At 34.7% G+C, this 24651-nt stretch overlaps 1 protein-coding gene across 1 annotated transcript in view; it reads right to left on the reverse strand.

The window, feature by feature from the left end:
* The window catches only part of LOC150077283 (nurim homolog), a 95903-nt gene that overhangs the window by 40868 nt on the left and 30384 nt on the right, over window positions 1-24651 (reverse strand). The window contains exon 2 of the mRNA XM_090385843.1: window positions 10063-10220. Coding sequence (XP_090241969.1) covers window positions 10063-10220 — 158 coding nt within the window. The remainder of the gene's footprint in view (window positions 1-10062; window positions 10221-24651) is intronic.

Below are 24651 nucleotides of genomic sequence, written 5' to 3' on the forward strand. Positions count from 1 at the left end.
ATATAAAATCCAAACATCGATCAAGAATGACAGATGAACATTTGCAAGACTTTTTAAGATTGGGAACTTCTACTATTAAACCTAACATTTCAATTATTGCTAAATCAAAACAACTACAAACATCTCATTGATTTGCTATTTCTGTAATATCAAATGTGATTATAATAATAAAAACTGTGCTTTTTAATATGACTATGTCTTTATTTACAATAAATATCCCTTGTTTATAATTTTTTACTGTTTTTCTATCTTGTACACCCCGTTTGACCTGGTGAAGTCGCTAAAATTGCATTTTTTGGTTTACAGTGTTTTTAGTCATCAAAATTGCACTGACTCCGGCCTGCCATTTGTTATGAATTTTCTATGTGGCCCTCCAGTGAAAAAGGTTGGGGACCCCTGCCATATGGAATTTTTTCCATTCATTGTATTTCATTGTACTGAAATTATTTTTTCAATAAAAGTAATGCAGCAATACTTTTTTTATTTATTTTACTGTACCAGTTTCATAATGAGTCCCTGCAGTAAAGACGTTTTTAACGGCTGTCGCTGTGACATTATCAGTGACACTCAGTCTCAGAGTAGAGCAGCAGCAACTCATTATGTACCTGGTACATAAATTTTTTTTTTTTGGCTGATGCTCTATAAGCTTACTTTCTTGCATCATATGCCTCAGCTAATGCTAATGAGTATGAACTGAACCTCCTTGGATCAGAAAGGAGCTGCTGATTTTGACACTGTTCCTTGTGACATTGCAGTCAATGTAAGTAGAATATTACATAATCATTTGTACTTTACAGTATAATAGTGATTAATCTGCACCATATACTGGATTGTTTTATTTTTGACTGAAGAATTTCCTGTGATATTCTCATATCTGTTGCTTATCTTGGCTAGGAAGTCATATAGGTTTAAATCCCAATGGGAAACTTGGCATGTTATGGGACAAAGAAATTGCTGCAAAGAAGCCATCAAGTAAGATATCATAATTCATGTCTGGTCCCATAAACTAGGCAATTATTACACTATGGATCTGATACACTCCATTCCAAACTGTTGCAAGACAGTTTTAGTTAGCATGATAGCATTAAAGCTTGGGGTGGACAAAAAAAAAAAAAAATCTTTTCATGAGTGGATTCCTGGAAAGCACATGGGTCCACAGCAGTAAAATTTTCAAATGCATTGTTCTCACCTCTGGCCTTTAGGCAATTTAGGTAATTAGAAAGTGCGAATTAAGGGTGAAAGGGATTACTGTTTCAGAATGTTGGTTAAAGATGGTGAGTTTCCAGTGGTGGGCTCGCAAGAGCCCACTGTTATTTTTTTTTGAAAATTTGAGAGCCCATTGTTGAGACGATCATTTATTTTACAAATGAATGGTATTTGGTTTTCAAGACCAGAGAGGTCGTTATGTCCACTTCGAAGTCGAATATCCGAGGTTTAGGGACAATACCGTCTTGATTCGTTGGCAGTTGTTGCCAGTGATGCAACATAATTGCCAACTGTCAGTGGGACCTCTGTTTAATGAACTTCTTTATAGCGAATTTTTTTGATTTCCTCTTGGTAATTACATTAAAATAGTTTCTGTTGAATGAATAAAATTTCCATGCAACGAACAGATTAGGAGAGACAACTTTGTATGCATTGTTCTCACCTCTGGCCTTTAGGCAATTTAGTAATTAGAAAGTGCGAATTAAGGTTGAAAGGGATTACTGTTTCAGAATGTTAGTGGTGTCCATAAAGTAAAACCTATGCAGTCGCATGCCGAGAAATCGCGCTAGTCAATATGTTTTCCATAGCCTGTCAGAGGATTAAGAAGGTTCTCGACATGGATTATAGCCTCTGGTCAACGTTTGTTGTGGTTCCCCTTTACTCCAACAAATGGGCATATGTTTTTCGGAGAAGTGAGTGATCCATGCCTTCTAGTAAATTTCTCCTGTCTATGTTTACATGGTCACAGTAGCTGAATATCTGTGTGATTCTAACATTTTGCACTGTATTCAAAGAACTAGTGAGAGTAGCAACATAGAAGGGGGGACTGAGGAAACTAAGATATTATATAAACTTTATGAAGATAAAATGTTGGCAGATTTTGAAACTGTGTCCAGCCTTTTTTTTTTTTTTAATTATTGCCTGTATGCCATTATATTTTAAAACATTTTCATACACTGTGTAGAAAATATTTTAAAATATAATGGCATACAGGCAATAATTAAAAAAAAACTGTATGACCAATCTCCAAAAAACTAGTGCAAATTAAGGATGATTGCTAAAGAACTTGATGTGGAAACTCTAAAGATCAGTCTTGTGTTCAGGCCACGATGAGCAGCTTGTAGCTTGCGGATGGCAATTGTGGGTTGGAATTATTCTACTTTGTGCAAACATTTTTAATCAGAAGTTAAATATTCTGGATTATTAAATCGACTTTTAAATCTGTAATTTCTTAACCATTTAGCAATAATGATTGACATCCTGCAGGAGCTCTCTTACCTTTCAGAAGCTTTACAGAATCAACGGTAAAAGCAGATAAATTAATTATTTGAACTATCAATGCTATTACTAATTTGAAAAATTCTGAAGGAAATTATGAAACTAAAGCTGAGAGCATGTTGAAGTGGAAAGAATTTGAAGGAATCAAAATCGAAAGTAAGAACAGTAAAAAATTACCTTGTGACAAGTTATTAAATGCATTGTTTTATCCTTAAAGGATAAGTTATTAATGCAACAGAGTAATTTTAAATTAAATAAAGAAAATAACGATACCATTGAAAGATATTTTAAACATATGCTACAGGAAATCGTGGAATGTGAAAGAACTTTCGTCTCGGTGGCAAGACAGTGAAAACCGAATAAGAAATTTAAGTTTTCTGATAAAATATGAAATAAAAATTAATAATTTTAGAGATTTTGTCGAAGACAGTTTATCTTTAAAATTGAGTGAAATTACCTTTTCAATTAAGAAAGCCATAAAATATCTTTGAAACCATTGTGATTAGCAGTGCTGAAGCTGAGTGAGCTTTCACCGTAATGAATAATATTGTGACAATTAAACACGTTGCAGATTATGATGAAAACCATTGCTTAGAATGGTTTTCATTCTAAATGAAAACCATTGCTTCAATTTGATCCTGATCGTTACGTCAAATCATTCCTCTGTAATCATTGCTCAGCAATTGAGCAAAGCAGAAGATCGACAACAAATATTAATAAAGAAGTAAATTCTATATGGCTATTTTTAGAATAAATTTTTCTTGAATATTTGTGAAATAATTTTTTTTCATGTAATCTGTGATTTTTTGTGTACTTTTATTATGTACTTTTTCTAGAAAGTTTGTTTTTTATGTAATATTTGTTTTTATATTTTGGAATGTTTTGTGATAGTTTTTATGTTATTTGTGATATGGGAAATATTTCATGTTATTTTTTTAAAAAACATATGAATAAAAAATTTGCGCATGTGCCGAGTACGCACAGTAGATGGTTTATGCGAAACATCTTTTGCTTTTATTTTAGGTATTTTGATTTGTATATATCGATTATGAAATAAAAGAGCTTTTTTATTGTAAATATTTTATTGATCATTCACAGATTTTCATAATTTCTGGAAGACAAGATACGATAGATTTATGATAACTAAAGTAAGAGATGTATACTTTTGAGTGCAACGTACCTAAATATCTCTGTAAAACAGCACCAATTGATGTACTGATCTTGTAGTTGAAGTGACATACGCAGCTGTTAGGGGAACCTAACAATGAAATGTAACAAAAATACGAGACGAAAAAATAAATTGTTGACAAATATTTGTATTGTTGCAATCATAGTTACTGCAGTAATAACTTCAGGAAGCATGATTGTGACGTCATACTATTCAAAAATTCTAAAAAGTTAGAACTCCAGACACTGTCGTATCCAGTTATCATCGTAAGGCGAGGCATGATGACCAGGTTTTTAAGTTTTTTTTTTTTTTTTAGATAGACCTAGGAATGTTTTACACATTCGCTTATATGCATGGTTAAGAGGGTAATAAGCCACATCTGCGTCAGATGTGGCTTGTTACCCTCTATAAGAAAGTAAAAATGCGTCACACACTCTAATCACACTAATAGTGGTGCGAGTGTGAAAAGTGCCTCTAGTGGAAGCTGCAGTTGATGTCACTTCCGTGACTAATCAAATTTACTCTGCAGAAAGTCTGAAAAACTGCGAGTCCATTGTTGAAATATTCACAGCTCACCACTGGGTGGAGGGCATGTGAGATGAAGACATTCTTTCATTATCCTATAATAGTAACTTTTCTAGTCAGTTCTAGGGCTTTTCTTTTGTAGAATGTTAAAGTCTTGTAAAAATGAACACTTTGTACATAAAACTTTTTAAACATTAATTTGTTCTTGTGGTGACTTTTTTCTTTTTTTTTGCAATGCAGTAATATCCACTACATCAATGTATGTATCGTGTGATCCGGTTTCATCAACTTACAAATCAGAATGCCAAAGAATTTACTTGATTTCAGCTTTTGTATGCCCAAACTGGAAAACTGACACTAACAGGTATGATTTTTTAACTAAATTTCAAAGCTTTTTTACTGCCCTCTATTGTAAACTGTGCTTACAGTTCCTTGGAAACAGATATGGTTCCAAGTAAGATCTAGCAATATTGGCCTATTTGAAAATGTCTAAAGAATCTTTTCATAAATATACATGGTTAGCATTAGCAGAGGCATAGGATGCAAGAAAGCAAGTTTAGCATCAGACAAAAAAAAAAAAAAAAAACGCTCCCATTTCACTCATCTGTTCATTCCAAATACCTGCCCAGCTCAGCCTTAAATTTATTTAGCCTATCAACTTTCAAAACAAAAGATGGAAGTCTTTTCCACCAATTAACTACCTGCTGGCTAAAGGCAAACTTCTGCACCTCTATCCTACAGGGCGCCTTGATAGCCAGGTGGGAAGGAGCAGCAGTGCGTAGCACACGCTTCTTGATTAGACCGGGGTTTGAGCCCATCACCACCAAATACGGAGGATGCAAAAAGGTCAGGGAAGGACCACCGCATATTCTCTGAACAATATGGCCTTAGTTGCTAATGCTCCTAAAAACCAAATAACAACAACAACAACTATCCTACAACTGTTTTTCCTCAATTTGAATTTATTCCCTCTCAGGTGATTCCGAGCAAGAGAAAGAATCCCATCAGCATTGAGCATGAAACATCAAGGCTTTATACACCTCAATCAGATCACCTCGCAGGTGCCTAGTCTCCAGACACTGTAATCTGCAAAACTTAAGCCTTTCTTTGTAAGAGCAACCCTTTGTTCCATTCACTAATCTTGTTGTCCTTCTCTCTACTCATTCCAACAGTTCTACATCCTTCTTAAAAAGGAGCCTCCGGACCTGTATACAGTACTCAAGGTGTGGCCTGACCATTGCCTTATACAAGGGGATAATCACCTCCTTATCCCTGCTAGAAAAATTCCTGTATATTATTGACAAGACACCATGAGCCACTCTTGCAGACAATCTGCACTGCTCAGAGAACTTCATATCTGCCTGCACAACCACCCCCAAGTCCCTTTCATTCTCTACCACTGTCAGTGTAGTACCACAGAGTTGATACGTTGCTCAATGTTAAACTTCATTTGCCACCTCTCAGCCCATCTGCTCAACCTTTCCAGATCCTGTTGCAGCAGCATAGTGTCAGTAGTGTCCTTGACAACCCTGCCAACCTTTTATCGTCTGCAAACTTGGACATTAAGTTTGATATACCATCATCAATATCATTTATAAATACAGAAAATAATAATGGACCCGACAATGAGCCCTGAGGGACTCCACTAATAACATTAGTCCACGATGAGCAGTGTCCATTGATTACCACTCTCTGTCTTCTCCCCCTCAACCACCCCTTTATCCATAGCAGCAATTTGCCTCCAATGTCACACTGCTCCAATTGTCACTCTCTGTCTTCTGCCACTCAACCATCCCTTTATCCATAGCAACAACCACCAATACCACACTGCTCCAATCTGTGCAGCAGTCTTCCATGTGCAACAGTATCAAAAGCCTTTCTAAGATCCAAATATATAATATCAAAGTTATTTCCTGCATCCAATTCTTTTGTGACTACATCATAGTATCCAATCAAATTGGTCAGGCAAGACCTTCACTTAACAAAACCATGCTGTGTCTGAGCTATAACTGAATTCTTGTCAAGATGATCCTGCAATGCTTCTTTAACCAGTGCTTTCATTAATTTTCCTGGAACAGAAGTTAAACTCACAGGTCTATAATTACTTGTGCTTGTCAGCCTTTTATCCTCCTTTGTGAATTGGGGTTACATTTGCACAACTCCAGTCTGTGGGTACCTCCCGTGAGTCCAAGGAAGCTCTCATAATTATGGCTAACTGATTGCTTACTTCCTTTGCTGCCTCCTTTAATATAACTGGATAGATCCCATCCACCCCAGGTGCCTTTCTTGTATTTATATTCAACAATTTCTCCTCCACTTTACTCTCAATTATTACAAGATCATCTAGCTCACTGCCAGTGTTTACTTCAGCTATGGCATTCCCCTTCCTGAATAACTCCTCATGTGTGAATGTAGATGCAAAATACTCATTCAGTTTGTTTGCTACCTGAGCAGGATCACGAACAGTTGAACCATCAATATCAAGAGAACCAATGTGATTCATCCCCTTCCTTCTAGAGTTTACATAAGTAAAGAACTCGTTGGTGTTTTCTTTGCATCCCTTGCCAAAGATTTCTCGTAATCTGCCTTCGCCTGGCTAACCTTCTTTGTAACTTGGTTACAGATCAACTTATATCTATCATAGGCTTCTGTGTCACATGTTAATTTATATGTATCCCATGCATTTTTCTTCTCTGCTATATGTCTCAGTAGTTCATCTGACATCCATTTAGGCCTGAACCTTGAACAATATTTCTTAGTTGGTATGTAAAGCCTAGTAGCTTCCAAGATAAGTTCTTTGAATGCTTCCCATTTTGACTTTGCTGTTGGTAACATCATCAGTTGGTCCCACTGTATAGAATTTAAATACTGTGTCAGACCATCGTAGTCGCCTTTACAGCAAACTGAAAACAAATGGTATGTACTGGTAGGAGTTACTTAGCTACATGTAAGAGTTACTCTCATAGGCCTATTATACTCATTTTTGGTGATTATTTACATTACACATGAATTTAAATTGTGCTAGACGTTCTGGAACGTAACCCTTGCATAAATTAAGAAGTCACTGTATATGATATCCAATTATTTTTTGCATCTAGTTCCTTTGTGACCACATCATAGTATCCAATCAGATTGGTCATACAAGACTTCCCCTTAACCAAGTCATGTGTGTCTGAACTATAACTGCAGTCTTGTCTAGATGATTACTTTTGACTTTTGATGACTAACCAGTGCCTCCATTAATTTCCCCGGAACAGAAATTAAACTAACAGGTCTGTAATTATATGTCACCCTTTGATCCCCCCTGTGTGAATTGGGACTCATTTTCACTTCTCCAGTCCACAGGTTCCTCTCCTGAGTCCAAGGAAGCTCTCATAATTATGGCTAAGGGTTTGCTTACTTCCTTTGCTGCCTCCTTTAATATAACTGGATAGATCCCATCCACCCCAGGTGCTTTTCTTATGTTTAACTTCAACAATTTCTCCTCCACTTTGCTCTCAGTTATTACAATGCCATTTCACTCCCTGCCAGAGTTTGACAAACTTCTGGCATTTCCCTCCCCGAATATCTCGTCATGTGTAAATGTAGATGCAAAATACACATTCGGCTTGTCAGCTACCTGAGCAGGATCATCAACAGTCGAACTGTCGATATCAAGTAGATCAATCTGATCCACCCCCTTCCTTCTAGAGTTTACATAAGTAAAGAACATGGTTACAATTATGGTTAGAAAGATGTGAATTAATAGCAATATATTTAAATTCATTACAATATATTATATTTTTATGCAAACCCACAACATTTATTAAAGTTTCTCTCCCAAGAAGTTGTTCATTACCTTCATAAAAGAAAACAGTTCATGGAATTCGATGGGAATTTTGTTTTCAAGAATTTGAAAGTAAATTGTTGAGAAAGTAAAATTTTTATTAGTACTAGTATTGGTAGTACTAATAAGAAAGCTAGCTTATACAGCATCAGCCAAAAAAATCACTTCCTATACACTTGTCCATTCCTTCTAATAATTTATCTAGTTCTTCCTTAGAATTATTCAAACTACCTACTGAAAGGATATTTTTACACATCTGTCCTGCAACCATTCGTCCTCAATTTAAATTTATGGCCCCTCGTGTGTCATCTGAGCAAGTGTTTGACATAAGCATTTTTATTTTTATTTATAGCAAAGGCACTTCCATACCGAAACACTGTTTGCAGTACGAAACCAATCTAAAGTACAGTGCTAAACAAGCAATAAGAAATGCTTGGTTATGTAATTAGAGCCTTCCATGTACACAACATTCCCAAACTTACTCAAGTTAGACTTTACTGAAGGTGGACATATGTAAAGCCACTAATTTCGAACAGGCAATTACCTGCATACTTAGTAAATCATTGCAGTATTGCCAAATGCTGATCATCAAAGGTCAGAAGTTCACATCATATTTTTTAAGGATTTGCTTTTTACAAATTTCTTTGTGATTATATTTTTCTCTAGTAGGATGAAATGATTATATATTTATCTGGAAGAATGAATTTTTATTATGCTAATGTCATATTTTCGTTAACAATGGTATTCGTTGAAATGATTCATTGTAAAGGCTTCTGGAGTCAGGAACTCTGTAATTCATCTGTAATGCTACTAAATAACACTGACTTGAATCTGTAAAACGTCTTTATTATGATAAAATAAAATACATGCATACTGATGTAGTTGTATAACTATAAGTTAAAATATTAAAACAAAATAAAATAAATGTTGTATAACAAGAATAAAATTCAATAAAATATATAAAATTAAAAGCGATAAAAGTTGTTTAAAAACACTAATACAGGAGCTTTCGGCAGCAGCGGCCACCTTCATCAGCTATAGTGGTTGCAGGATGACCGACAATCTATATGTACCACACATCTCAGCAGGTCTACGACATGAACTATGGCATCTGCGCACGGTTCACTTCTCATGCATTGGAACCGGAAAATGGGCGGGCCATTCTAAACCATCCGACTCTTCGTAGGATAAGGGCTTCAAAGAGTGGATGAATGCGACAGCCCTTATCCCTATTAAGACTGTAGTGCTCGGACGAACATATTCTTAAACTCTCCAGCCATTTCCGGTTCCAAAAGCCATGTACCTTATCCACGATCACGGCTTCTTTAGCAGTAATGCTATGCCCAGTTTCCCAGGCATGTTCCCTACAGCTGAACATCTGTAATTTGCAGTCTTAAGGGCTCTACTGCGTTCCCCCAGGCGATCCCGCAGTCTGCGTTTCACATTCTGATTTCCTAACTCTCCTCTTTCACATTCAGTCAAATTACTATTTAATGTGCTCTGTGCATTACAAATTTTAACAACTTTTAAAATCATGTCTAACCTAAATTGATATAACATTGTTGTGTGGAATGGTAAATTTTGAATATAATTTGGTAAAAATTGGACTGTACTTTCCAATGATGAAACTTTTCCAAAAAAAAAAAAAACCTACAAAAATAGCACCATATATTGATGAAGAATATATGATTTTATAACTCTCAACCCTAAATATTACAAAATGATGACTTTCAGATTGTTTAGATCCTAGATTTAGATTAGATTAAGATTCTAGCTAGTAAACACCAGTTAGAATTTGCTCCAGTAAATAAATTATAAATACTCAGTCACAAAGGAGCATTCTTTATCATTAGTGATGAGGACCACACTAGTTTCTAAACATAATGATAATTTTATATATATATATATATATATATATATGTTTTCAGAGTTTAAATTTTTATCTTAGTTTCAAAGAAATTATTGCAATAATAAAAGGTATTATTATGGATAACACTAAATATATATATAGTGGAATTAAGCTGAAACTAAACTAAAATAATGTGAATAAATAACAAACCTGCAAACTAATGCATGTAAAAACTATATACACAGTACGCTGAAGTACCATAAGTCTTCTTGGCAATAAATAAGCTACTACTTTTGATTTTGTCATTCCACTATGTTGGATAATAAACAAGAACAATAGGCCAAGGTCTATGATAAGAAGGTACACATCTAATAAACAATAAAAACATTATTATTCTTTGCACAATGAACAGCAACTAAAATATAAAATTTAACATCTAATGCTCATTAAAACATGCAATATGAAATGTCTATTTTGAAGGACCTGTTTATAAGTTCAGCTAGGTCAAAATTAATAAAAGGGAAAATGAGGAGAAAATTTTACTAATTGTGGTTTTGGCATGGTGTTGTATTATAATGATTAGACACAACACTGTAGGCGCCTCCATAGCCAGGTGGGAAGGAGCAGCAGTGCGTAGCACATGCTTCTTGATTAGACCAGGGTTCGAGCCTGTCACCACCAAATACGGAGGATGCGGAAAGGTCAGGGAATGACCATCGCATATCCCGGTGCAATATGGCCTTAGTTGCTAATGCTCCTAAAAACCAAACAACAACAAACAACTGCACAAAATTAGTCTGAGTTTTAGTTTGCTGAGTGAAAAAAATGTTTTTATTTAAAAGTGCTATTTGAGAATATGACATTTAAAGCAATGATAAGCTAGTGGAGGTTTGAGTCATCAGCCTTTTATGGAGGGATTTGTTTATCTTTCAACAAGTCACTTCTCCAAATACAAAATATTCATAATCCAAAATACTTCTGCTCAGTTAACCCAATATATAAAGGCATTCAATATCAAACTGGCATCCCTCGGCTACTGAGAAAATTCAGCACTTATTTGGCTATTAATTGCTAATTTATTCCATTTTTATTCTAATTTTGTGTTTTTATAATAATAGCATGTTGTTAAGTTTTCAAACTTTGAGATTCTGCAGTAAACTGATATGTAAATTTGTATGACCCTCCCACCACAAATAAAAATAACAATTTCATTTGGGTTAGAGTTTGGCAAGAGATAGATATGCTACTCAATTTTAATAATTAAATTTTAATCAGTTCATCAAATAAAACAACAACCGAGCCAAATGACTTTATAAAATAAAACTGTTTCATTGGAAATAAACAATATGCCTAGTAATACTCAATCAAAAATACTAAAACAGAGATAAATTATAAAATAAAATAAAAGCGTTAAAAATATAATATGATAAAAGCATTAAAAACACAGAAGCTTTCGAGACAAAGTGCCTCTTCATCAGCTAGTTAGCGAATGGTGTACTCCAGCATATATTATTGGTTACAACAGCAAAAGTCAGCTGAGCATGATCATGTATCACGAGTCTGGTGTCGGTAGAACAGAATTACGTACACATGATGATCGCCAGTGCTCATCACACTGCAATACAGTATATACCATAACAGGGTGCAAGTGCACTCCCCTCGTGCAATTCATAGTACTATTATTGGTAGCTATCTGCAGTGCCTCAAGCCATGAGCACTGGCAGTAATCACGTAAATAGTCAACGATTTCAGTATCCCATCGGGGATCAAGATTCATTTCTGTTTTAGTATTTTATGTATATATTATTTATTTTAATAAATTTATTTTAACCAGTTAGTCGGCCGTTGCTAGAAACTTGTATGAAATTAAGAAACTTTCACTATGTTTACACTACTATAATAACCAAATGCTAAAAGTGTATGCACATCCATTATTATCATTCCATCTTTATCCTCTACAAAAAATTGTAAGAAGTCACTGTATGTTCAAAATATGAACATACAGTGGCTTCTTACTTTATGCATTTAAATTACGCGAATTTAAAATAATGTGCAGCAACCAATTTACGGAAAGCGCCATGAGAGGGGAAGTACATACCCAAACAGATATTCAACCTTGACCAAACAAGTTTATATTGGAAAAAAAAAAAATGCCTGATCGCACTTATATTTCCATTGCTGAAAAGACTCCGGCTGGCTTTAAGGCAGCAAAAGATCGGCTAACACTTCTGCCTGGTGCTAATGCGCATGGGTTTAGTCATAAACCAAAACCCATGTGCATTTATCACTATGAAAACCCTCGTACTCTTAAAGGTTACAAGTCGTAGATGCCTGTTTACTGGTACTCAAACCCTAAAGGGTAGATGACTGCTGTTATTTTTAGAAGTTATCTTGAATCTCAGTTATGATCAGAATTGGAAGTGTATTGAAGGCAGACGGAATTCCGTTCAACATCTTACTTATTTTTGATAATGCCACAAGCCATCCAACCAGTATTGTTGATGTTCGTTTTTTTCCCAGAAAATAGAACCTCGATACTCCAGCCTATAGACCAATATGTGATTAAATCTTTTAAGGCTCAGTATTTAAAGCACATTCTGGCTGATCTAATTGACAAGACTGACCAGATGAGTAAGCAGCAATACTGGCGAGCTTTCAATATAAAAGATGCTTTAAAATTCATTGATTCTGCAATGAATACAGTTATGGGAACTTGATGTGAAGTTCCCATAACTGTATTCAGAGTTCGGGGCATAAGTTATGTCCAGATCTTAGCAACTCCTTTAAAGGCTCTGATACCAATGAAGATTATGCACAAACTAAAGACAAATGTGTCTTTAGTTTGTGCTAAAAAAAAAAACGTGCTAAAAAGATAGGGTTCACTGAAGTGGAGGCAACTGATGACAATGATTTAATTGATTTGCATCATCAAGGATTGTCAAATGAAGATCTGTTTGCACTTGAGCAGCATTGCATTCAACAAGAGGAGGCAGCAGCGAGCGAAAGCCCAGAGGTTAAAGAACAGAGCTCAACAGTGAAAGGAATATCGAAAGCATTAAATCTTATAGATGAAGGCCTAAATCTGAAGACCCTAATCGTGAACGAAGCTCTAGAATGCAATGTAAAGTTAAGCTAGAACTTGGTTGCTACTATGAGTTGTTGCATGAGAAGAGGCAACATGCAAAGCAACTAACTCTGGATTTCTTTTTCAAACGCCCAAGGGAGTAGTCAAGTGAACTTTCTACCTCCTGGAATAGCGTAGCATCCCCACCTCCAACCTATCTGGTTTGAATCCAAGGGAACAGAATCTAACCATGACAATCCCTCTCATCAATCTGCCTAAGGCCACCCTCCACCCCAATCACTCTCTCTCAATTGTTTTTTTGTGTGTTCTACTGTATATGTTGGTCATAGTGAATATACTTTTTCTTATTATACAAAAAAAAAAAGTAAATCAGTAAATACGGATGAATCTCTTTGGTTTGCTCATCATTTCTTTAGAATGCCCATCTTCCAACCAAATAAAACTAATCATATGTACCAGTAGGGGTAACTTAGCTAGATGCAAGAGTTATTATCATTGGCCTATTATCACATTTTTTGGTGATTGTTTACATTACATGTGAATTTAAATTGCATGAGACATTCTGGAACATAACCCTTGCATAAATTAAGAAGTCAGTGTAACACACACACACACACACAGTGATGTGAACTCCAGCCTAAAAGTTTGGAATCTTGTTTCATTTTTCTTAATTTTCAAATTTTTTATTAAAATTTGACCAACATGTTTACCAGTTTTTATTAAAATATGTTCTGTTATGTATAAAAGTCAAAAAACTTAAATAATATTTAAGAAATTTCTAGAATATTTGAGAATATTCCAGAAAAGTGTAGAAGACTACTGAATGTGGTAGAATGTTGTACTTGATTCTAGTGTTTTGCAATAATATAAATTAATTAAAAGCTGTAACTTATAAAATCGAACACTCGTCATTCAGATTGTTTGGCGTACATTTTGCATGTTTCACGACAAACATGTTTGCATTTTTGTTTCATGAAACAAACATGGCAAGAAATAAGGAACTGAGTGTTGAGAAAATAAGTGCTATTATAACTCTGTATAAAGAAAGTTATTCCTGAGAAATACTGGCAAAAACTAGATGTTTCATTTAAAGGAGTAGAAACTACCATTTGACAATTCAAGGAGACTGGCAGTTTAAAGGAAAAACCATGAACAGAAGAAACAAGATAAAACCATGAACAGTAGAAACAAGATAAAACCATAACGCAGATTTTTAAACACAATCAACAACTTGCTGCACATGGAACCCAAGCTAAGTTCAATTGGAACAGAGAAACTCCTGTGTCTATCATTGTAAAACTTTGATTAAACAAGCAGGGTTGTAGTGGTCCAAAAATCCTTATTAAAACCAGAAAATCAAAAGAAACAGTGGCTTGAGCTAAGAGCCATCAACACTGGACAACTGAAGAGTGGAAAAATGTACTGTGGACAGATGAATCCAATTTTAAAATTTTTGGATCCAAGTGTACAGTTTATGTCAGACGATCAACTGAAGTAAAAATGGTGCCACATTGTTTATTGCCTGCAGTCAATCACAGTGGTGGTTCCATCATGATTTGGAGTTGCTTTTATTTTTCTGGAGTGGTGACATTGTCAGAATTGAAGGAATTTTAAAAACAGAAGGCTATAAAAACATTCTTGAACATAATGAAATATCCTCTGGACTTAGACTTTGGGGAAGAAATTTAATATTATAACAAGACAATGACCCAAAGCACAGCTTAAGCTATGTAGGGTCTTTCTAGCAACTAAAAAACAAGAGGGAGTGTCACAAATTATGGTGTGGCCACCCCAATCACCTGACTTAAATGCTATAGAGCTTTTATGGGTTCATGTAGATCAGTGTTGTCCAACCTTTTCCCATAGAGAGGCCAAATTCAAAGTTAGATTTGTTTCATGGGGCGCACTAAGTGATTCGGAAAAAATTTTGTGTGTTATATTTCCCATATCTTGTTACATATAAAAGGAAGTTTCCATTTTCTCGTTATCTTTTTTTATTTTAAGGCTATATATAAAAAATGCAAATTCCCAACACTTTTATGTGCAACAAATCTTTCAGTGATTTATTTCTTAGATTTCATTAAAATTATAAAAGTATAAAAAAAAAAAAAAAATTGTATTTTAAAAAATACTTTATATATTCTTAAATACCTTACTTTTGCTTTTAAATGCTCACTTTAGAAAATTTACAGCCTGAAAAGGATCACTACTTTTCGATTACAAAGTGAATAAATAAATGTAACGATACACCTAAAATTGAAATATTCAAAAATTTTATTAAATATAATATACAATAACATTTACTGAACAAAACTTAACATTTAATGAGATGTTTGAGGCTGGATATTTATAGATAATTGTTCAAAATTTTTTTGTGACTCCAGTTCTCAATACAGAATGAAGATGCTCATCTATTATTCTGTTTCTTTTTAAATATTTTATTTCATGCGTGAAAAAATTTGCTTGCAAACTTACATTGATCTGAACAAAGTAGCCATTTTCTTTTATTAGCAGAAAATCTTCACTATACAAATCAGAGACTAATTTTCCTTTTCCTTGTAGTTTTAAATTTAGAGCATTTAAATTACTAGAAATGTTTGCAACAATTGCAGGAGCAAATAGCCACTCCATATTTGATAGTTATTTTATTGGTTTCCTTTTTTCTGTCATAAAAATATCAATTTATAACGCAGTTGAAAGCAACGATATAACACTTTGCCACGACTAAGCCATCTCACTGCACTACGTAAAATTACATTTTCATATTCAGCTTTAAGTTCTGAAAGAAACTGTTGAAACATATGGTGATTAAGTCCATGTAATCTTATAATATTTATAGTTGAAATAACCATATTCATAACATGTTGGAGAACAATACTTTCTCACAGAGAGCTTCTTGATGCACAATGCAATGAATTCCAATCAGAGGTTCCACTTCTGTGGTTGCTCTGTGCATACTCTGTAGATCAGCTAAATCTTCATCTGGTACAAAATTAATTTCATGTATGAAGATAAGGAGTTGGGCTGTATCATTTACATCAGCACTGTCATCCAGTGCTACACTAAAATATTTCCTTTGGTTATGTTTTCCAAAAATTGTTCGAACAAATTCTCTCTGATATCTTCTACTCTTTGCATGATTGTTTGTTGAGACAAACTAATGTTTTGTATGTCCTCATAGGTAGCACAGTTGATAGAACGGCCATCCTCCCCACACCGAGTGTAAAAGACCAGAATTCGAGTCATGTCAGTGATGTGAGGAATTTTTATGGGCCTTTTTCACAGTGTGGCTGAGTTAGTCGGTTTCAGGTGAAGGTAGCTTGGTTTTTTCTCCTGGAAACTCTGGTTTGTTTGTCCAGCAAACAGAAAATTGACCTTAATGGTAAAGATTTCTCAGAACACATGCACTTTACAGACAATATGGCCTTAGCTGCTGATGTTCCTAAAACCCTTTAACAACGTCTTGTATCATTGTTCATTTCTCTGGACAAATTTTTTCCACAACCTTTAACAAACAACTTTAACAAATTCACCATCACAGGTGACTGTTTACTTTCAAAAGTGATCAAATGTGCAATTTGATAACTGGCACATAAATTTCTTGACTGGTAGATTTTCAGTGTGTTTTGTTCTCTTTGTTTGTTTTGTAACTTTGAATGCTTTTCTTTGATCTTATTGATCATAAGATTTATGCTTGGAATCATAGTGTTGTTTTAAATTATGTTCTTTGAAACTGACTTGGTCTCTTTACACACCAAACACTTTTTTGGTGTGTAAAGAGACCATTGCTTTTTTGTTGTACTTAATGAAGAAATAGTCTTCTTCATTGAGTTCAAACCTTGCGGATCAAAGTTCAGTCCACCGTTGATTAAAAACATGACACTCCAAATCAACATTCCTCCTTTGGAACATTTTAAGGATGATTTTCTAATTCAATATAATGAACAGGTTATATCAAAACAGTAGAATTTCACAATATGAAAAGATTGACATGTACATAAATGTATTAAGCTATACATATGACTGTACTGGACTACATGTACATGTTTGATACACAAGAGCTCAACGCTTGCATACCTATACATGCATGGTTCGACTCTAAAAAACTTTTAGTTCACTTTCTGCACGGGCTGTAGGTTGGACACCACTGATCTAGACCATTAAGTCTGTTATAAACTCTTTATGAAGTTTGTCCATCTTCACAAAATTTATGGGAAACCTTGCAGATCACTTGGAATAATGTTAGTAAAGCCACTGTTACAAAATTAATTGCCAGACTGCCACATCTGTATAAGGCAAGTGATAAAATCTCGTGGAGGATATTTTGATGAAAGTTAAGTATGTTTGTTAATATTATTTCAATATTTTTTTTGCTGTAAACTTTTCAATGCTTAATAAAATTCTTAAAATACTTTGTAGTGTGTTGTTTTTTATATTAAACCTTACATTGTCATAGCTAATTTCAAAAACATTAACAAAAACTGTTGTCGTATGCTGTGATTCCAAACATGTGGGAACACCTAGTAACAATCTGTGAATGTCTACTCCCCTTACAATACTTTAAGGATACTATTCACCCTTGCAGGTAGCACAGAAGGAATAATCACTTTCCTCTCAGTATGGGTGGAAATTGCCTGAGTTTAAATCCTGTCAATGAAATGAAGAATTTTTATGGGCTTTTCCACAATGTGGCTGAGTTAGTTGGTCTTAGCATTAGCATTAGTAGAGGCATATGATGCAAGAAAGCAAGCTTATTCAGCATCAGCCAAAAAAAAACAAAAAAACAACCACTACTCCCATTTCACCCCTCCATTCGTTCGAAATACCTGTCCAGCTGAGCCTTAAATTTGTTTAGGCTATCAACTTCAACAACAAGCGATGGAAGTCTATTCCACAAACCAACTGCCCGCTGGCTAAAGGCAAATTTCCGCACATCTATCCGACATACGTCCTTCCTCAATTTGAATTTATGCCCTCTCAGGTGATTATTCTGAGCAAGAGGAAGAATCCCATCGGCATTGAGCATGTTCAAGCCATTCAAAGCCTTATACACCTCTATCAGATCACCTCGCCGATGCCTAGTCTCCAGGCTCTGTAATTTGCAAAACTTAAGCCTTTCTTCGTAAGAGCAACCCTTTGTTCCATTCACTAATCTTGTTGCCCTTCTCTGTACTCGTTCCAGCAGCTCTACATCCTTCTTGAAATGAGGCCTCCAGACCTGTATACAGTACTCAAGGTGTGGCCTGACCAATGCCTTATACAAGGGAATAATCACATCCCTGTCCCTGCTAGAAAAATTCCTGTATATCATTGACAAGACACCATGAGCTACTCTTGCAGCTCGTCTGTACTGCTCAGAGAACTTCATATCTGCCTGCACAATTACCCCCAGGTCCTTTTCATTCTCTACCACTGTCAGCGTAGTACCACAGAGTTGATACGTTGATCTGGGGTTACTGTTTCCCATATGTAGTACTTTACATTTGTCAATGTTAAACTTTATTTGCCACCTCTCAGCCCATCTGCTCAACCTTTCCAGATCCTGTTGCAGTAGCATAGTGTCAGTAGTGTCCTTGACAACCCTGCCAACCTTTGTATCGTCTGCAAACTTGGACATTAAGCCTGATACACCATCATCAATATCATTTATAAATACAGAAAACAACAATGGATCCTGAGGAACTCCACTAATAACATTAGTCCACATTGAGCAGTGTCCATTGATTACTACTCTCTGTCTTCTGCCACTCAACCATCCCTTTATCCATAGCAGCAATTTGCCTCCAATGCCACACTTCTCCAATTTGTGCAGCAGTCTTCCATGCGCAACAGTATCAAAAGCCTTTCTAAGATCCAAATATATAATATCAAAGTTATTCCCTGCATCCAGTTCTTTTGTGACTACATCATAGTATCCAATCAAATTGGTCAGACAAGACCTGCCCTTAACAAACCCATGCTGTGTCTGAGCTATAACTGAATTCTTGTCCAGATGATCCTGCAGTGCTTCTTTAACCAGTGCCTCCATTAATTTTCCTGGAACCAAAGTTAAACCAACAGGTCTATAATTACTTGTGTCAGCCTTTGATCCTCCTTTGTGAATTGGGGATACATTTGCACATCTCCAGTCCATGGGTACCTCCCCTGAGTCCAAAGAAGCTCTCATAATTATGGCTAGGGGTTTGCTTACTTCCTTTGCTGCCTCCTTTAATATAACTGGATAGATCCCATCCACCCTGGGTGCCTTTTTTATGTTTATCCTCAACAATTTCTCCTCCACTTTCCTCTCAGTTATTAGAAAATCATCTAGCTCACTGCCAATGTTTACTTCACCTACGACATTCCCCTTCCTGAATAACTCCTCATGTGTGAATGTAGATGCAAAATACTCGTTTAGATTGTTAGCCACCTGAGCTGGATCCTCAACTGTTGAACCATCAACATCCAGTGGACCAATCTGATTCATCCCTTTCCTTCTTGAGTTTAAATAGGTAAAGAACTCTTTTCTGATTTTCTTTGCATCCTTTGCCAAGGATTTCTCATAATCTGCCTTTGCCTGCCTAATCTCCTTTGTGACTTGGTTACAGACCAACTTATATCTATCATAGGCTTCCATGTCACCCATTAATTTGTATGTATCCCATGCATTTTTCTTCTCTGCCATATGTCTCATTAGTTCATCTGACAACCATTTAGGCCTGAACCTTGAACAATATTTCTTGGTTGGTATGTAAAGCCTGGTAGCTTCCAAGATTAGTTCCTTGAATGCTTCCCATTTTGAATTTGCTGTTGGTAACATCATCAGTTGGTCCCACTGTATAGAATTTAAATACTGTCTCAGACCATCATAGTCGCCTTTACGAAAGCAAAAACCCTTCCCTTTACCTCTGATGGTAGTTACCTCCTTGAGTAAATGTCACTTCAGCACACTGTGATCACTGCCACCCAGTGGTTCCTTTATCTGCAGATTCCTAATGCATGAAGAAGTCTTGGGTGACAATTGTAGGACCTTTCCTTTGAGAAACTCTTTTATCCAGCAAACCAATTGAAGAATACACACAATATACTGATGCTTCACAGCTTTAGTTCCTTTGGTACTTAACATACATGTAACCTAAACTAAAGGGTAACTTCATTTTTACACACGCACGCACGCACGCACGCAAACACATGCACAGTGTTTCAAAAGTTAGTGCAGAAAATTCTGAGACATATTTTAGGGAGTCCAGAAGGAAAATTACATAAACATAATGTCTAATTCTAAACAGTTACAGAGACCTGACTATTTGAATTTTTAAAAAACGAGTGTGGAGTGTTTAATGGTAAAAAATAATTTAAAAAAAAATAAAATAAAATAAAAATAAGCAGACATGTACCTAATTTAGACCAGCTTTAAAATTTGTAGTTCCCAATTTTTTTGGGAAACAATAAACACAGATTATGAGATGATGGTGAGTGACATTCTGGATAAGAGCAGAGGTAAAGATTCCATCAGTATATAAAAGAAATGAAAAAACGATACCAATTTGCCATGTCAACATGATGGCCACCAACTCCTGGATGCTAAAAAGAGGAACAGCCACTGAAACATGCTACCTGAGTAAGTCAAAAAGGCACAAGTTTAACCCAGTCTAGGTATAATAAATCCAGTTTGTGGGCATTTGTGCTTGACAAGAGGAGACAGCTTTTGTTATTTCTGTTCTGTTTTTATGTATTTTTATATGAATTAACCTATTCATAAAATCTGTAAAAATTAAAAAGAAAAAAAAAAAATTCTAACGTCATAGAGCAAATTTTAAGTGACTTTCAAAATTTTCAAATGTAGTTTAGATTTCTTATCAAGAGTGCCATACCTAAACTTCTGTTGGCCTTGGTCGAAATATTCATCTAGGTCCCCCCCCCTCACAAAAATTAAAGGTGGAATTCGTAAAATTGAAAAATAAAGGAAACACCCAAAAATTATTTGAATCATAATTATTTATTTAAATTTTAATGACTAGTACATTATTTATATATAAATTTTTGTATAACATCTGATGTTTTTATATCTTTTAGTACATCTTGTTCTATTGACATAATGGCCAATCCATTAATTCTTACTTGGCCAATTGTTGTTCATGAATATGTTTTAATCATTTTGAGTCTTGAAAAACTCCTCTCTCCAAATGCAACTGTAATTGTCCATGTTAATAATATCCCAAGAGAAAAGGTGACATTTGGATATAATTCAACTAATTTTTTTTTTCTTGAATAAACGTCAATAATTCTAAGCAACAAAAATTTTGTCCTTTTAAAACATGCTGCAAAAGCATTCCTGAAAATATATTTAAGTGTTTAAATCAATGCAATTTAAACATTTTTATGAACGATGTACACTAAAATCCAGTGTACAATAAAAAATAATCAAATATTTTACAAAATAATTCTTAAGTGTAATAACATTGTACACATCATATACGTACCAAAAAAATTAATTAATTGTTTCTTAATATGTATGTATTAATAAATTGTTTAAAAATGTTAAATTTGTTTATTCCCACTTAGTTCTTATTTATTTCTCATCTTTTACTATGCTGCATTTCTGAAGGTTGAATTATTTTTCATTGTTGAAAAAGTCATATTTTTTATAACAAAATTTCTGTTTAATGAATTTTTTAAAGTAAACAATTGATTAAGTTATATAGAGGTCCGACTGTACTTTTCTCTCCACAGAACAAGATCGTCTCTTTCCATTAAGATTTTTTGTTTGGCTTCTGTTTTCTTCCATTTAAAATTTCTTCCAAAATTGCATATAGAGCTGTTTTTCTGAATGGAAAATCCAATTTCTGCCTTATAATTGGCAACAATTTATTTAAAATGGGTACCTTTCTATCGACACTATAAAATTGTTGAATAGTGAGGTGAATACTGCATATATCAAAATCATCAACTGTTTTCCTACTCACTGATTTTTTCTCCTTAAGCAGAAATTTTAATTTCTGATCTGGGCCAGATTTTAATGTTTGTAGGCCCTAGGCACTTTCATTCTGAAAAGTGGGGAAAGGGAGTAAAATATTTCTTATAATAAATTATACTGTATTAACACACTGACTGCAAATTACATCTTTTGATGTAATGCAAGTATGAGCAGTCAATACGCAGCAGCATATGCATGTATGAACATGTATAAATGTGTATGACTGTTGTCTCATGCTTATCTTGTTAAACTGACTTGTTTTGTATTTGTAGAGAGTTAAACGTGCATTCTCCTGTTCAAAACAGTTACTCACAAATATGTACGTGTCAGTTATATGTAAAGAGAGCAGTAGTAAACAGTGGAATAAGTTTGTGGTGTGACATTTTAAGAAAATAGGGCGAGTTTTAAAAGAAGATTGGTGAGCTGTATTTTCAGTTTTTCATATTCTGATCCTAGGATAATTTATTGTTACCTGTGTTTGACATGATTTAAAATGTCTGATGGATATATCATATGTGAAAACACGAATCTTGTTATGAAAAAAGAAAGAAAAACAAAAAGCTTTGGATAAAATGAAAAATTCAGTGCTGAAATATATAAATGTTCCATACCACTCCTGCAATATGCCTACTCTTTCTCAATCTGGAGATTTCAGTGATGGCATTCATAAGCCTACCTCTAGACCTACCGATGAAGGAACAAATAATGGTCAAGTTGATATAGAATTAGAATCAGACCGGGTAGATTCTGTGCTTTCGACATCGACAACTGATGTAATTGCAAATAAGGATGAATCAGAGCCTGTGAAAAGTACCCAAAAAACATCTGTACCATTTCGCTATCAGATTTCAGTACTGATCCAGCCAAATGTAAAATAAACGCTGGTCCCATTCATCACGTTGCCCAAATGTGCCGTCTCGGAATTTATAGTGCAATTTGAAATCAACGTCTAAAAATTTTGGCGCAACAGTAAGATATGCAAGAAAAGAATTGTTTTATAGGAAAATGGGGGGTTGTTAAAAGAGACTAGCTGATATTCTCAGAATCTACTGGAAAAGTGTATTGTTATGTATTTATGTTATTTAAAGATGTACTTAATGATAAAGATATATACTTAATGATAATGATAATAAAAGATGTACTTGAGATTTTTCCAGTCATCGAATCCAATTTCAAATTGGATTTGACAACTGGAAAAATGCACATGCAAGAATCACAATGCATGAAAAATCAAAAGAGCATTTCGCTTCTATATTTAATATGTTGCAGTTCCAAAAGTCTACCCGGATTGACACAAAATTGCAAATCGAAAAGCAACTAAATACTGGACTGAAGTTTTAAGAAGAGTAGTTGCGGTAGTAAAATTTTTGGCAGAAAGAGGCATAGCTTTTTGTGGTGATAATGAGCAACACTATAATCCTAATAATGCCAACTTCCTTGGGTATATTGATCTTCTGTCTGAGTTCAATCCTTTTCTAAAAGAGCATATAAGAAAATGCAGAAATCCAGGAAGTGGAAATGTTTCATACCTGTCTTCAACCACATATGAAGAATTTATCAATTTATTAGGGTCAAAATTGTTGCCACACATCACATCTGAAATTAAAGAAGCCAAATATTAAGGCATCAGCATAGATTCAACTCCTGATATAAGTCACACAGATCAGTTGTCGGATTATTCTTTATGTATCAAAACATGGCAAAGTACCTGAGCGTTTCTTGTTTGTTCCCATTGAAAAGCATGATGCAAAATATCTTTTTGACATGGTAGCATCTGTTCTTGATAAACATGGAACAGATGTAGCAAATTGCAGATCTCAGTCATATGACAACACTGCTAATACATTCCACTCATATTAGCAGTGTTGTCATATTAGCAGTGTCATATGACAACACTGCTAATATGAGTGGAATGTATTCTGGAGTCCAAGCCATATTCAAGGAAGTCAACAAACTAGCAGTATGGGTTCCATGTGCTTCACACAATCTTAATTTAGTAGGGACCACATCGGCAGAAAGCTGTTTGGCTGCTGTTAATTTTTTTGGAATTTTACAGTCACTCTACACATTCTTTGCAGCCTCACTACAAAGATGGTCTAAATTGTGTATGATGGAGAATACAATCTTGGTCAAAATTCTATCAGACACAAGATGGTCATCATGTTACAATGCTGTGAGATCATTGAAAAAAAAATTACAGTAAAATTTGTGCAGAACTCATTGATATCTCAGAATGCGAAGAACAAAAACTGACAGGGGTTCACAAAGCAAAAGCTTTGATAAATAAGCTGAACAGATTAGAAATAGCATTAATGTCATTTGGGAAGATCTAAAAAACATAGAGTAAACAAAGCAATTCAAGAACCTGGAATTGAGTTATGCATAATTAATTGTAAAATTATATGATGCTGTTCTGGATTATTTGAATGATGTTCAAGACAAAGACAAATTTGATGATTTTGAAAAAATTACAAAAGAATTTGTTCCAAATTCTGATTACAGACATTATGAAGATCGAAAGTGGAAAAGGAAGAAATCGTTTGTTGAAACACCAGAGGAATTGGTACCAGCAGAACTAAGTGCAAAAGATACATTTCGAATTCTAGTTTTTTATCGTATTGCAGACGCGCTAGTCACAGAAATGGCACATGGTTTGGAATGCAGTATTTATGAATGTTTAACATTCATTTTTTGCAATTAATGTTCATATTTTCGATTTTGTTGATACTTGATACTTGGGTAAAAAAATTCGTAAACC

This window comes from Mastigoproctus giganteus, chromosome 12 (assembly GCF_048544385.1).
Source record: "Mastigoproctus giganteus isolate SK-2022 chromosome 12, ASM4854438v1, whole genome shotgun sequence".
NCBI classification, from domain to species: Eukaryota; Metazoa; Arthropoda; class Arachnida; order Uropygi; family Thelyphonidae; genus Mastigoproctus; species Mastigoproctus giganteus.